General features: G+C 46.8%; 1 protein-coding gene across 4 annotated transcripts in view; it reads right to left on the reverse strand.

Moving 5' to 3' along the window:
• LOC112227569 (oxidation resistance protein 1) overlaps positions 1-16,195 on the reverse strand; it is a 194,618-nt gene that overhangs the window by 50,219 nt on the left and 128,204 nt on the right. For 3 of the 4 annotated variants that reach the window (XM_042310236.1, XM_042310229.1, XM_042310234.1), the window contains one exon: positions 471-556. In XM_042310236.1, coding sequence (XP_042166170.1) covers positions 471-556 — 86 coding nt within the window. Of the gene's footprint in view, positions 1-470; positions 557-6,711; positions 6,745-16,195 lie in introns of those variants that run through there. The other variant, XM_042310238.1, reaches the window with a different exon arrangement.

Consider the following 16,195-nt stretch of genomic DNA (forward strand, 5'->3'; position numbering starts at 1 on the left):
GTCTCTTTCTCGGTTCGTACATACGTACACAGCTACAGTCCTCTCTCCTCCTATACATCAGAATGCAGAATGGAACAGGATTGATACAAGTCTAATCTATTAGAATACATCTCCATCATACGGTAGAGAGGCAATAGCTCTGGCTGGTCATATAAAGTCCCCCTTTATGTAAACAGACACTGAACGTTGCACACGTGCAACTGTAAAATACTAAACGCTTCGTTCTCTCCCTCCCTACACACACACACACACACACACACACACACACACACACACACACACACACACACACACGCTCTCATCTAACGATTTGAGCCAGCATGGCCAGGTTCCTTTTCATAACACAACACCACAACAGCAGCTATTACTCAGACTAGGGCAACAGCCAGTAGACACACAGAGCAGCACAGCAGCAGCAGGAGCAGTAAAAAGCATTAAAACACCCAGACAGAGTCTCTCTGTTTACTTACAGCATACTCAATGGTTCCTTTGGGTCTCTGGAACGACATGCGTCTGCTGCCATCCTTCTTCTCTTGACTCTTCTTCTGGCTGGTATCTGAAAGCAAGCGAGGCAAGGTACGCATTACGTTCATGTTCCTCTCTCTACCCAGCTTGCCTTGTCACAAGCCGCCGTTTCCCAGCCACACGGTTAGACAGCTCATTCGTCAACAGTGAGCATGCGAGCCAGTCAGCCTGCGATGTGAGCGGAGTGGAGCCTCTTTCTCTCTCCCTCTCCTAGCTCGCTCTCCTCCTCTCTTTTGTTCTCTCTCTCTCTCTCTCTCTCTCTCTCTCTACCACACAGCCCAATGACATGCGTTGATTCCAGTTCACCTTGCCTTCTGCTGCTGCCTCTCCTCTCACAGCAGACACACAGCACCTTGACCTCCATGAGGACCTGAGGAGGAGGAAGGGATGGAGCTGGGAGGATTGGGAGGGAGATAGGAGAGAGAGGGGCCTGAAGGCAGGAACTTAGACAAGGGATGGAGCTGGGGGAGACAGGAGAGGGTCGTGACTCGGGTATTCTATGGGGTATAGGACTGGATCTGAGATCACAGGGATGGGGCTGGAAGAGAGCAGGGGCCGAGGGCTGGGGGTAGAAGGCTTACGGTACAGTACAGAGCACATCCTCTCTCAGTCGGCTAGGTTCCCCCCGTTATGTTCAGTATGCAGCCTACGCAGCAGATCAGATCAGAAGCCTGACACGTCCTTTACTTCGTCTGTCTGTGTCACCGAGCAGCTCGGCTGAAAACATGAGTCATTCGCCATGCAGCCATTCTATTTGGCTTAGGACTCACTGCACTGAAGAGGGAGAATATCTCAGCATATGACAACTGTAATACAGAAGTACAATACTGAGGTATTCCACTCTGTATTCACCATGATAGGCAATGTAGTAGTTTTAATGTTTGTAGTCTGTCAAACGCACCATAAAGCCTGCGATAGCTTCGGTGATCAGACGACGAACAGACGTGCATTGAAGCATACAGTATGGTGTCCCTGCTGTCTGGTTTGGTTTATTTGACACCCCACTACTACAGTTGTATAACAGCAGTGTATCTGACATGAAGTTCTGTTACATATTGCTTCAGGTCATAGACATAACACTAATGTGATACCAAAACACTGACGTGGCGGTATGAGGGCTAAGTCAAGACCAAGAATAAATACCACCTGATTCTAAAACCAATATGAGAAAGAAAGAGAGCAAGGAGAAAGAGGGAGAGAGGGGAGGGGGGAGGAGGAAGAGAGAGCTACAGAGAGAGCTACAGAGAGAGAGCCACAGAGAGAGAGCCACAGAGAGAGAGCCACAGAGAGAGAGCCACAGAGAGAGCCACAGAGAGAGCCACAGAGAGAGCCACAGAGAGAGCTACAGAGAGAGAGCCACAGAGAGAGAGCCACAGAGAGAGAGCCACAGAGAGAGAGCTACAGAGAGAGCCACAGAGAGAGAGCCAGAGAGAGAGCCAGAGAGAGAGAGCCACAGAGAGAGAGCCACAGAGAGAGAGCTACAGAGAGAGAGAGCCACAGAGAGAGCTACAGAGAGAGAGCCAGAGAGAGAGAGCCACAGAGAGAGAGCCAGAGAGAGAGAGCCACAGAGAGAGAGCCACAGAGAGAGAGCTACAGAGAGAGAGAGCCACAGAGAGAGAGCCACAGAGAGAGAGCTACAGAGAGAGAGAGCCACAGAGAGAGAGAGCCACAGAGAGAGAGCCACAGAGAGAGAGCCACAGAGAGAGAGCTACAGAGAGAGAGCCAGAGAGAGAGAGCCACAGAGAGAGAGCCAGAGAGAGAGAGCCACAGAGAGAGAGCCACAGAGAGAGAGCTACAGAGAGAGCTACAGAGAGAGAGCCAGAGAGAGAGCCACAGAGAGAGAGCCACAGAGAGAGCCACAGAGAGAGAGCCACAGAGAGAGAGCCACAGAGAGAGCCACAGAGAGAGCCACAGAGAGAGCTACAGAGAGAAAGCCACAGAGAGAGAGCCACAGAGAGAGAGAGCCACAGAGAGAGAGAGCTTCAGAGAGAGCTACAGAGAGAGCTACCGAGAGACAGCCACAGAGAGGGCTACAGAGAGAGCCACAGAGAGAGCCACAGAGAGAGAGAGAGCCACAGAGAGAGAGAGCTACAAAGAGAGAGCTACAGAGAGAGAATTACAGAGAGAGCCACAGAGAGAGAGCCACAGCGAGAGCAGAAAGAGAGATACAGAGAGAGAGAGAGAGGGGAGGAAGAGAGAGAGAGGTAGGAAGAGAGAGAGAGGTAGGGAGAGACTCAGAGCTACATTCACAGCAGCAGGGTGTTGCATAGTGAGGGAGAGAACATCAACAGAGTGTGATGATGTGCCATCAGAAACATGGCTATTTCTTCACACTGGGAGCAGAGCAGAACCACAATGTTAAACAACAAAGATCATCAGATCTCAGTGGGTCTACACCACAGGAACACATGTTAACTCCTCTTACCCCTTTACAGAGAACCTGTTCACTTCTAATAAACAGCCTGCTAGATAAACTCTGCTCTTTTCTGCTAGGGTAAGAAGAACAACATCCTGTACACAATGTTATCCAAATGTTATCAAGTAACAAAAATTGACATTCACAATGAATTTATCAAAATTAGATCTATAGGAGACAATTGATTAAACACTGCCATCACAAATGAAGTTACTCAGTTAATCAAATGTTCTGTTTGTGTGACACGTTGTTGCACACTAAACAACAGCATTGAATGTGTATTTGTTTTAATAGTGCAGTGCATACTGGGAATACAAGCGTTGTATTTTAGAATATGGTGCAAGATGGCAACTAAGCGAGATCAAAGTCACAAATAATGGGAGCAACTGTGCCTGGGGCCACAGCCAGTCTCATTAAACTATTATCTCCGCAAAAACAGTGGGTTGTGTAACACCAGATTTCACAGATGTGGGTCAAGGTCATGTTATTTCATTTCATTTGCATCTTTCTCTATCCAAAAGAAACAGAACTAAAGCAACAGTCTTATCACCACAGCTGATACACTGTTGCTCTTCATGTCATTAATGGGACTTGCGACAGCAAATATCCCACTTTAAATCTTTGTCATACTTCTGGCTTATTATTCATCTTGTTCTCCTCTTACACCGTTTCAGCCGTCCAAACTTTAAAACATACACACCAGTCTGGAATAGTTTTTCATTTATTTAAAACTTCAACAATGCCTCATTGTCTTCTGTACTTATTACAGTTGCCATATACTGAGGTGTTCTAGTAGGAGCGTTGATATACTGAGGTGTTCTAGTAGGAGCGTTGATATACTGAGGTATTGTAGTAGGAGCGTTGATATACTGAGGTGTTCTAGTAGGAGCGTTGATATACTGAGGTATTGTAGTAGGAGAGTTGATATACTGAGGTGTTCTAGTAGGAGCGTTGATATACTGAGGTGTTCTAGTAGGAGCGTTGATATACTGAGGTGTTCTAGTAGGAGCGTTGATATACTGAGGTGTTCTAGTAGGAGCGTTGATATACTGAGGTGTTCTAGTAGGAGCGTTGATATACTGAGGTGTTCTAGTAGGAGCGTTGATATACTGAGGTGTTCTAGTAGGAGCGTTGATATACTGAGGTGTTCTAGTAGGAGCTGAGGTGTTCTAGTAGGAGCGTTGATATACTGAGGTGTTGTAGTAGGAGCGTTGATATACTGAGTGTTCTAGTAGGAGCGTTGATATACTGAGGTGTTCTAGTAGGAGAGTTGATATACTGAGGTGTTCTAGTAGGAGAGTTGATATACTGAGGTGTTCTAGTAGGAGAGTTCATATACTGAGGTATTGTAGTAGGAGCGTTGATATACTGAGGTGTTCTAGTAGGAGCGTTGATATACTGAGGTGTTCTAGTAGGAGAGTTGATATACTGAGGTGTTCTAGTAGGAGAGTTCATATACTGAGGTATTGTAGTAGGAGCGTTGATATACTGAGGTGTTCTAGTAGGAGCGTTGATATACTGAGGTGTTCTAGTAGGAGAGTTGATATACTGAGGTGTTGTAGTAGGAGAGTTGATATACTGAGGTGTTGTAGTAGGAGAGTTGATATACTGAGGTGTTCTAGTAGGAGCGTTGATATACTGAGGTGTTCTAGTAGGAGCGTTGATATACTGAGGTGTTCTAGTAGGAGCGTTGATATACTGAGGTGTTCTAGTAGGAGCGTTGATATACTGAGGTGTTCTAGTAGGAGAGTTGATATACTGAGGTAGGGAGAGTTGATATACTGAGGTGTTGTAGTAGGAGAGTTGATATACTGAGGTGTTCTAGTAGGAGCGTTGATATACTGAGGTGTTCTAGTAGGAGCGTTGATATACTGAGGTGTTCTAGTAGGAGCGTTGATATACTGAGGTGTTCTAGTAGGAGCGTTGATATACTGAGGTGTTGTAGTAGGAGAGTTGATATACTGAGGTGTTCTAGTAGGAGAGTTGATATACTGAGGTGTTCTAGTAGGAGCGTTGATATACTGAGGTGTTCTAGTAGGAGCGTTGATATACTGAGGTGTTCTAGTAGGAGAGTTGATATACTGAGGTATTGTAGTAGGAGAGGTGATATACTGAGGTGTTCTAGTAGGAGAGTTGATATACTGAGGTGTTCTAGTAGGAGAGTTCATATACTGAGGTATTGTAGTGATATACTGAGGTGTTCTAGTAGGAGCGTTGATATACTGAGGTGTTCTAGTAGGAGAGTTGATATACTGAGGTGTTCTAGTAGGAGCGTTGATATACTGAGGTGTTCTAGTAGGAGAGTTGATATACTGAGGTGTTCTAGTAGGAGCGTTGATATACTGAGGTGTTCTAGTAGGAGCGTTGATATACTGAGGTGTTCTAGTAGGAGCGTTGATATACTGAGGTGTTCTAGTAGGAGTTGATATACTGAGGTATTGTAGTAGGAGAGTTGATATACTGAGGTGTTCTAGTAGGAGAGTTGATATACTGAGGTGTTCTAGTAGGAGCATATACTGAGGTATTGATAGGAGAGTTCATATACTGAGGTGTTCTAGTAGGAGAGTTGATATACTGAGGTGTTCTAGTAGGAGAGTTCATATACTGAGGTATTGTAGTAGGAGAGGTGATATACTGAGGTGTTCTAGTAGGAGAGTTGATATACTGAGGTGTTCTAGTAGGAGAGTTGATATACTGAGTTATTGTAGTAGGAGAGTTGATATACTGAGGTGTTCTAGTAGGAGAGTTGATATACTGAGTTATTGTAGTAGGAGAGTTGATATACTGAGGTATTGTAGTAGGAGTTCATATACTGAGGTATTGTAGTAGGAGAGTTGATATACTGAGGTATTGTAGTAGGAGTTCATATACTGAGTTATTGTAGTAGGACAGTTCATATACTGAGGTATTCTAGTAGGAGAGTTCATATACGGAGGTATTCTAGTAGGAGAGTGTATACAAGTGTAGTAGTGTGAGTGGAGTTATTTATGATGAAATGTGTGATCTAACTGCCCCACAAATCAAATCACATTTTATTGGTCACATACACATATTTAGCAGATGTTATTGTGGGTGTAGTGAAATGCTTGTGTTCCTAGCTCCAACAGTGTGGTAGTATCTAACAATTCACAAAGTGACTAGTTCCATTATTAAAGTGACCAGTGGTTCCATGTCTATGTACAGCCTCTAATTGGCAGGCTTGAGGAACCAGGTGGTATCCGGCTAGTGATGGCTATTTAACAGCTATTTAACAGACTGATGGCCTTGAGATAGAAGCTGTTTTTCAGTCTCTCTGTCCCAGCTTTGATGCGCCTGTACTGACCTCTCTTTCTTGATGATAGCGGGTGAACAGGCAGCGGCTCGGGTGGTTGATGTCCTTGATGATCTTTTCGGCCTTCCTATGACATTGGGTGCTGTAGGTGTCATGGAGGGCAGGCAGTGTGTCCCCGGTGATGCATTGGGCAGACCGCACCACCCTCTAGAGAGCCCTGCGGTTTTTATTTATTTTATTTTACCTTTATTTAACTAGGCAAGTCAGTTAAGAACAAATTCTTATTTGATGACGGCCTAGGAACAGTGGGTTAACTGCCTGTTCAGGGGCAGAACGACAGATTTGTACCTTGTCAGCTCGGGGGTTTGAACTTGCAACCTTCCGGTTACTAGTCCAACGCTCTAACCACTAGGCTACCCTGCCTAGTGTTTTAGGGGCCAAGCCACTTTTCTTCTTCACCACACTGTCTGTGTGGATGGTCCATTTCAGAGCTTTTCACCTTCTCCAAATGTGATCCCGTCGATGTGGATGTGGGCGTGCTCCATCTGCTGTCTCCTGAAGTCCACAATCAGCTCCTTGGTTTTGTTGACGTTGAGGGAGAGGTTATTTTCCTGGCACCACTCCTCCAGGGTCCTCACCTCCTCCCTGTAGGCCGTCTCATCATTGTTGGTAATCAGGCCTTCTTCTGTTGTATCCAAAGTAACAAGGTTGATAGTGTCGTCAATCAAAGTAATCAGACCAATTATTTTACAAAATGTTACTTTGACTATATTTAACTGCTTTGCTTAAGTAAAAACAATTTAAACCTCTCCCACTACTACAAAAATACTATTAAGTCCCATAATCTTTCTTAATGGAAAATTATAAATCTAGTTCAACAACATTATCTTTGGCATTTGAAATAAAAACACAACACTGGTGCTGAACAGTGTGAGTCCGGTCTTGTGACTGACAGAAGGCTGGTTATTTAGAAAACAATGGAGGATGGAGAGGTGAAGAGAGGGGGTGGGGAGGAGAGGAGAGGTGAGGAGAGGGGGTGGAGGAGAGGGAGAGGAGAGGTGAGGAGAGGGGGTGGAGAGGAGAGGTGAGGAGAGGCGGTGGAGAGGAGAGGGTGGAGAGGAGAGGAGAGGTGAGGAGAGGGGGTGGAGAGGAGAGGGGGTGGAGAGGAGAGGAGAGGTGAGGAGAGGGGGTGGGGAGGAGAGGAGAGGTGAGGAGAGGGGGGGGGAGAGGAGAGGAGAGGTGAGGAGAGGGGGTGGAGAGGAGAGGGGGGTGGAGAGGAGAGGAGAGGTGAGGAGAGGGGGTGGAGAGGAGAGGGGGTGGAGAGGAGAGGAGAGGTGAGGAGAGGGGGTGGGGAGGAGAGGAGAGGTGAGGAGAGGGGTGGGGAGGAGAGGAGAGGTGAGGAGAGGGGTGGAGAGGAGAGGTGAGGAGAGGGGTGGAGAGGAGAGGAGAGGTGAGGAGAGGGGGTGGAGAGGAGAGGAGAGGTGAGGAGAGGGGGGTGGAGAGGAGGGGAGAGGTGAGGGGGTGGAGAGGTGAAGTGAGGGGGTGGAGAGGAGAGGTGGGAGAGGGGGTGGAGTGGAGTGGAGAGGTGAGGAGAGGTGAAGTGAGGGGGTGGAGAGGAGAGGAGAGGTGAGGGGAGGGGGTGGAGAGGAGAGGAGAGGTGAGGAGAGGGGGTGGAGAGGAGAGGTGAAGTGAGGGGGTGGAGAGGAGAGGAGAGAGAGGGGGTGGAGAGGAGAGGGAGGAGAGGAGGAGAGGGGGTGGAGAGGAGAGGAGAGGGGTGAGAGAGGAGAGGAGAGGGTGAGGAGAGGGGGTGGAGAGGAGAGATGAGGGGAGGAGGTAGAGAGGGGGGTCCTACTTACAGTATACTGTCATTCATGTTATTTAGCTAGATAAGTCATGTAGCTGCTCAGGACAGGATGTTGAGGGGTGGAGGGCAGACTGGTAACACTAAGTTCTCTTCAGCTCTTATACCTGGGGGGCATTGGACTAGTAACTGAAAGGTTGCAAGATTGAATCCCCGAGCTGACAAGGTAAAAATCTGTCGTTCTGCCCCCTGAACAAGGCAGATAACCCACTGTTCATAGGCCGTCATTGAAAATAAGAATTTGTTCTTAGCTGACTTGCCTAGTTAAATAAACATAAAATAAATAAATAAATACCTGTGTAACATTGTATTTACACCAGTCACAACAAAATATTTTTAAAGAGTTAAAGCAAGTCCCACAATGTTTCGTCATGGAAAATTACAATCTAGTTCAACAACATTATCTTTGGCATTTGAAATAAAAACACAACATTGGTGCGGAACAGTGTGAGTCCAGTCTTGTGACTGACTGAAAGGAAGGCTGTATATTTAGAAAACAAAGATGTAACTCATGCCAAGAGGTAGTCCAATAGGCACAACGAGAACTGCAGCAGAGAATGCCTGCATGATGGTGACTGTGACTGGTTTCTATCACTAGCCTGAAGGATACCTCAGGGAAGTTACTTCCCTGTGAGATAGCCAGCCAGGCATGCATGGGGCCACGTGAGTTCAACTTGGTGAGAATGATTTAAGGTCAAGATGACCTTTGCGAGTAAAATAATGTGTTTGTTGACAGGGATGTGTGGGACAGAGATGGTAGGCAGTGTAGGCAGGGTAAGCAGGGCAGGCAGGGTTAGCAGGGTAAACAGGGTAGGCAGGGTAAGCAGGGTAAACAGGGTAGGCAGGGTAAGCAGGGTAAACAGGGTAGACAGGGTAAACAGGGTAAACAGGGTAGGCAGGGTAAGCAGGGTAAACAGGGTAGACCGGGTAAACAGGGTAGGCAGGGTAGGCAGGGTAAATAGGGTAAGCAGGGTAAGCAGGGTAGGTAGGGTAAACAGGGTAAGCAGGGTAAACAGGGTAGGCAGGGTAAGTAAGGTTGGCAGGGTAAACAGGGTAAGCAGGGTGGGCAGGGTAAACAGGGTAAACAGGGTAAGCAGTGTAAACAGGGTAAGCAGGGTAAACAGGGTAGGCAGGGTAAGCAGGATAAACAGGGTAAGCAGGGTAAGCAGGGTAAACAGGGTAGGCAGGGTAAGCAGGATAAACAGGGTAAGCAGGGTAAACAGGGTAAACAGGGTAAGCAGTGTAAACAGGGTAAGCAGGGTAAGCAGGGTAAGCAGGGTAAACAGGGTAAGCAGGATAAACAGGGTAGGCAGGGTAGGCAGGGTAAGCAGGGTATGCAGGGTAAGCAGGATAAACAGGGTAGGCAGGGTAAGCAGGATAAACAGGGTAGGCAGGGTAAGCAGGATAAACAGGGTAGGCAGGATAAGCAGGGTAGGCAGGGTAAGCAGGGTAGGCAGGGTAAGCAGGGTAGGCAGGGTAAGCAGGGTAAGCAGGGTAGGCAGGGTAAGCAGGGTAGGCAGGGTAGGCAGGGTAAGCAGGGTAGGCAGGGTAAGCAGGGTAGGCAGGGTAAGCAGTGGAGCTGGAGATGTGAACAGCTCTTCTCTCCTACTCTGTGATTAGTGTTGTACAGCCCTGCAAGGTCATACCACACACAGAGAGGAATAGCAATGAAAAACAACTGGTGACCAACGTCCCTGTTCCTTAAGAATGTTGCAGGCCAGTAGATTGGAATTGAGGCAGTGTTGCAGTGCAAATGGCTGTATCTGGACTGACTCCAAAGGAAGTCCAAAGAAAGAAATACCCCCCCCCCCCTCCTGTGCATTAACAAATGCTTTGTAGGGAACAGCTCAGGGGAGAATTGTTTTGTAATGTCCCGTTCATTCCCCCTGCTAGCCTACACTAATACACAGCCAAGTAATTTCCTCTCAGCACCCTGGTTTAGAGGTGGATGTAAAGTTATTTATAGCAGCCCCTCACTCCTGTTAACAGCAGAGGAGGCAAGAGCTCTGTCTGGGGAAATGAGAAGGTACTCTACTCTACACTACTTTATAATGTAGCTGGTCTGTCTGGCCAAGGGGTTGAGGGGGTGGAGAGGAGAGTTGAGTTGAGGGGGTGGAGAGCAGGGGTGAGGAGCAGAGAGTAGAGGTGAGGGGGTGGAGAGGAGTGGGGGTGGAGAGGAGAGTTGAGAGGTGAGGGGGTGGAGAGGAGAGGGGGTGGAGAGGAGAGGTGAGGGGTGGAGAGATGAGGGAGTGGAGAGGAGGGGTGAGGGGGTGGAGAGCAGAGGTGAGGGGGTAGATAGGAGGTGTGGAGAGGTGAAGTGAGTGGTGGAGAGGAGAGGTGAGGGGGTAGCTAGGAGGGGTGGAGAGGTGAAGTGAGGGGGTGGAGAGGAGAGTGGAGTGGTAGAGAGGAGAGGTGAGGTGTGGAAAGGTGAGGGGTGGAGAGGCGAGGAGAGGGGGTGGAGGGGTGGAGAGAAGAGGTGAGGGGTGGAGAGAAGAGGGGTTGGAGAGGAGAGTTGAGGGGTGGGAAGGAGAAGTGAGGGGGTGGAGAGGGGATGGAGGGGGTGGAGAGGAGAGGTTAGGAGAGGTGAGGGGTGGAAAGGTGAGGAGAGGGGTGGGAAGGAGAGATGAGGTGGTGGATAGGAGAGGAGAGGGGGAAGGAGAGATGGGAAGGAGAGGTGAGGGGTGGGAAGGAGAGGGAGAGGGTGGAGGGGGAGGAGGTAGAGAGGGGGGGGGGGTCCTACTTACAGTATACTGTCATTCATGTTATTTAGCTAGATAAGTCATGTAGCTGCTCAGGACAGGATGTTGAGGGGTGGAGGGCAGACTGGTAACACTAAGTTCTCTTCAGCTCTTATACCTGTGTAGTAACACTGTAATTACACCAGTCACAACATGTTGATACATAGTACTTCACAAGAACAACCTTCTTCTCAGACAGGTTCTGTATGACAGGCCCATAAAAACACACAAGGAGGCAAACATTTGACTTATTCCATATATAGTATATATAAGGTGAGAAACGGCCTTGACTTCCCTGACTCTAACGGGGCAATAACAGCACGGCAGCCATTGTAATGAATATGCATTGGCTTAGTGAGCTGTCAAACTACACACAGGAAGCACACAGCGACAGTCTGTCTGTCTCTGTCTCTCTCTCTCGTCAGTCCCATGCATACAGCACCATCACCACCTCCCAGTACAACAAACGTTGCTGGAGCAGCACTTAGTGTTGTGTCAGGACAGGGAGGAGGGGGAGCAGAGCAGTCATGTGTTTTAAGCAGAACACCCTCTCCTTCCCTTCGTCCTGCCTCTGCCCCGTCATTAACACTGGCCCCAGGTCAATGAATCAAACCCTGATGCTGTCACAGGCTCAGTGAGTGTCACCCCATCCAGACTGCCTCATTAGCACGCACTCCAGGGTGACTAATCACACCATGATCTCTCCATCAGCTCCTGGGCTATTGTCTTGTGTGGAATGTTCAGTTGGTAAAGTTATTATTTATTTATTGCTTTAACATAAACGGTATGTTTTTCTGTCTCCTGAATACAGTAGCTAGACTATATATACAGTTGAAGTCGGAAGTTTACATACACTTAGGGTGGAGTCATTAAAACTTGTTTCTCAACCACTCCACACATTTCTTGTTAACAAACTATTGTTTTGGCAAGTCGGTTAGGACATCTACGTTGTGCATGACACAAATAATTTTTCCAACAATTGTAAACAGACTGTATCACAATTCCAATGGGTCAGAAGTTTACATACACTAAGTTGACTGCCTTTAAACAGCTTGGAAAATTCCAGAAAATGATGTCATGGCTTTAGAAGCTTCTGATAGGCTAATTGAAATCATTTGAGTCAATTGAAGGTGTACCTGTGGATGTATTTCAAGGCCTACCTTCAAACTCAGTGCCTCTTTGCTTGACATCATGGGAAAATCAAAAGAAATCAGCCAAGACCTCAGAAAAAAATTATAGACCTCCACAAATCTGGTTCATCCTTGGGAGCAATTTCCAAATGCCTGAAGGTACCACGTTCATCTGTACAAACAATAGTACGCAAGTATAAACACCACGGGACCACACATCCGTCATACTGCTCAGGAAAGAGACACAACCTGTCCCCAAGAGATGTGTCACGGTCGTCCTCCTCTTCATCTGAAGAGGAGAGGCGAGAAGGATCAGAGGACCAAAATGCGGCGTGATATGTGTTCATGGTGAATTTTAATAAAGAAAACACTGAACACTGAAACACTATACAAAAACAATAAACCAATGACGAACGTGAAGCTAATGCAAACTGCGCTGAAACAAGCCATCAACATAGACAATCACCCACAAACAAACAGTGCAACCCAGGCTACCTAAGTATGATTCTCAATCAGAGACAACTAATGACACCTGCCTCTGATTGAGAACCATACTAGGCCGAAACATAGAAATCCCCAAATCATAGAAAAACAAACAGACTGCCCACCCCAACTCACGCCCTGACCATACTAAATAATGACAAAACAAAGGAAATAAAGGTCAGAACGTGACAAGATGAACGTACTTTGGTGCAAAATGTGTAAATCAATCCCAGAACAACAGCAAAGGACCTTGTGAAGATGCTGGAGGAAACAGGTACAAAAGTATCTATATCTACAGTAATACGAGTCCTATATCGACATAACTTGAAAGGCCGCTCAGCAAGGAAGAAGCCACTGCTCCAAAACCACCATAAAAAAGCCAGACTACGGTTTGCAACATGGGGACAGAGATCGTACTTTTTGGAGAAATGTCCTCTGGTCTGATGAAACAAAAATATAACTGTTTGGCCATAATAACTATCGTTATATTTGGAGGAAAAAGGGGGAGGCTTGCAAGCCGAAGAACACCATCCCATCTGTGAAGCACAGGGGTGGCAGCATCATGTTGTAGGGGTGCTTTGCTGCAGGAGGGACTGGTGCACTTCACAAAATAGCTGACATCATGAGGCAGGAAAATTATGTGGATATATTGAAGCAACATCTCAAGACATCAGTCAGGAAGTTAAAGCTTGGTCGCAAATGGGTCTTCCAAATGACCCCAAGCATACTTCCAAACGTGTGGCAAAATGGCTTAAGGATAACAAAGTCAAGGTATTGGAGTGGCCATCACAAAGCCCTGACCTCAATCGCATAGAAAATTTGAGGGCAGAACTGAAAAAGCGTGTGCGAGCAAGGAGGCCTAGAAACCTGACTCAGTTACACCAGCTCTGTCTGGAGGAATGGGCCAAAATTCACCCAACATTGTGGGAAGCTTGTGGCAGGCTACCCGAATTGTTTGACCCAAGTTAAACAATTTAAAGGCAATGCTACCAAATACTAATTGAGTGTATGTAAACTTCTGGCTCACTGGGAATGTGATGAAAGAAATAAAAGCTGAAATAAATCATTCTCTCTACTATTATTCTGACATTTCACATTCTTAAAATAAAGTGGTGATTCTAACTGACCTAAAACAGGGAATTTTTACTCGGATTATATGTCAGGAATTGTGAAAAACTGAGGTTAAATGTATTTGGCTAAGGTGTATGTAAACGTCCGACTTCATCTGTATATATTTTTTGCTTTTTAAATGAAATAATTAAAAGGATATTTCTACAATTTTAACATACATTTAGATTTCATATATATCATTTTATTAAATCTTTAGAAAAATAGAAATGTGGGGAAGAAATTTACACAAAACCCTGAACTATGTAATAACAATGTTCTTGTTACCTGAGGCTTGTGCATATGAACATTCCACAGTAATACTGTATGTATAGTCACTGAAAAGGCCCCTGGTCTGTTGTTAAGGACCAAAGGACCCCAGTAGCCTACCCTAGACTTCCCAGACCAAAGCTCTATTCTCACCAATAACCATACTAGCATGCTGCTCAGAATGAAGCGATGTATTTGACATGCATTCAACATAAGTAGGCTACTGTAGAATGCATGCGGACACTGGAACGTAACCCTTTCTGCCTGTGGATCAATGCAGTAGGAGAAGGAGCTCACATGCTGATTCTCTGGCTCAATGCATCTCTGACTGCTGCAACTCCAACACCAAGAAACCTCTCAAATTTCAGCCTGAATCAATGCCCTGAGGTGAGGAGAAGTGATGAGCTCAGCTAAAAGGAGAACCACAAACTCTGCAGTATCTCTCTTTACTGATCCTCAGTGCACGAGTGTCACTCAGCAGCCAGCCAGTCCTTGGTCATAAGAAAGTAAGTATCACAAATCAACCACCTCTCTCTAGTCTGCTATCTCCACTGGACTCACCACCATCCTAGCGGAAATCTACCAACTGTACGACATCATCAACCCTCCAACCACAGTTAGCTAAGCTCCCTGTCCAACCACAGTGGTCCACAGAGATCACAGGCGGGAAATGAGCCAGACTTTAAAAAGTATCTGTGTGACTAACTATCACACAGGAATGAGAGTTGACAACTTGATGAACATTTCCCGAGCAGCAAACACCACCCAGAATATTCCATCTGAAATCTCTGACGGCTTTAATGCTAAATCTTTATCGTATCACTGTAAAATCCATGGAGAATAAGAGCACCTCCTCGCAGCTCCCCACTGCACTGAGGCTAGGTAACACTGTCAGCATCGATAAATCCACGATAATCGAGAATTTCAATAAGCATTTCTCTACAGCTGGCCATGCTTTCCTCCTGGCTACCACAACCCTGGCCAACAGCTCCGCACCCCCTGCAGCTACTTGCCCAAGCCTCCCCAGCTTCTCCTTCACCCAAATTCAGATAGCAGATGTTCTGAAAGAGCTGCAAAACCTGGACCCGTACAAATCAGCTGGGCTCGACAACCTGGACCCTCGCTTTTTAAAATGATCCGCGGCCATTGTTGCAACCCCTATTACCAGTCTGTTCAACCTCTCGTATCGTCCGAGATCCCTAAAGATTGGAAAGCTGCCGCGGTCATCCCCCTCTTCAAAGGGGGTGACACTCTAGACCCAAACTGTTATAGGCCTCGATCCATCCTGCCCTGCCTTTCGAAAGTCTTCGAAAGCCAAGTTAATAAACAGATCACTGACCATTTCGAATCCCACCGTACCTTCTCCGCTGTGCAATCTGGTTTCCGAGCTGGTCACGGGTGCACCTCAGCCACGCTCAAGGTACTAAATGATATCATAACCGCCATCGATAAAAGACAGTACTGTGCAGCCGTCTTCATCGACCTGGCCAAGGCTTTCGACTCTGTCAATCACTGTATTCTTATCGGCAGACTCAACAGCCTTGGTTTCTCAAATTACTGCCTTGTCTGGTTCACCAACTACTTTTCAGTGTGTCAAGTTCAGTGTGTCAAATTGGAGGGCCTGTTGTCCGGACCTCTGGCAGTCTCTATGGGGGTACCACAGGGTTCAATTCTCGGGCCAACTCTTTTCTCTGTATATATCAACAATGTCGCTCTTGCTGCGAGTGTTTCCCTGATCCACCTCTACGCAGACGACACCATTCTGTATAAATCTGGCCCTTCTTTGGACACTGTGATAAAAAAACCTCCACATGAGCTTCAATGCCATACAACACTCATACCGTGGCCTCCAACTGCTTTTAAACACTAGTAAAACTAAATGCATGCTTTTCAACCGTTCGCTGCCCGCACCCGCCCGCCCGACTTCCATCACTACTCTGGACGGTTCTGACTTAGAATATGTGGACAACTACAAATACCTAGGTGTCTGTCTAGACTGTAAACTCTCCTTCCAGACCCATATTAAACATCTCCAATCCAAAATAAAATCTTGAATCGGCTTCCTATTTCGCAACAAAGCCTCCTTTACTCACGCCGCCAAACATACCCTCGTAAAACTGACTATCCTACCGATCCTTGACTTTGGTGATTTACAAAATAGCCTCCAACACTATACTCAGAAAACTGGATGCAGTCGATCACAGTGCCATCCGTTTTGTCACCAAAGCCCCTTATATCACCCACCACTGCGACCTGTATGCTCTAGTCGGCTGGCCCTCGCGCTACCTATTCATCGCCAGACCCACTGGCTCCAGATCATCTATAAGTCTATGCTAGGTAAAGCGCCGCCTTATCTCAGCTCACTGGTCACGATAACAACACCCACCCGTAGCA

This window comes from Oncorhynchus tshawytscha, linkage group LG03 (genome assembly GCF_018296145.1).
Source record: "Oncorhynchus tshawytscha isolate Ot180627B linkage group LG03, Otsh_v2.0, whole genome shotgun sequence".
Lineage (NCBI taxonomy): Eukaryota > Metazoa > Chordata > Actinopteri > Salmoniformes > Salmonidae > Oncorhynchus > Oncorhynchus tshawytscha.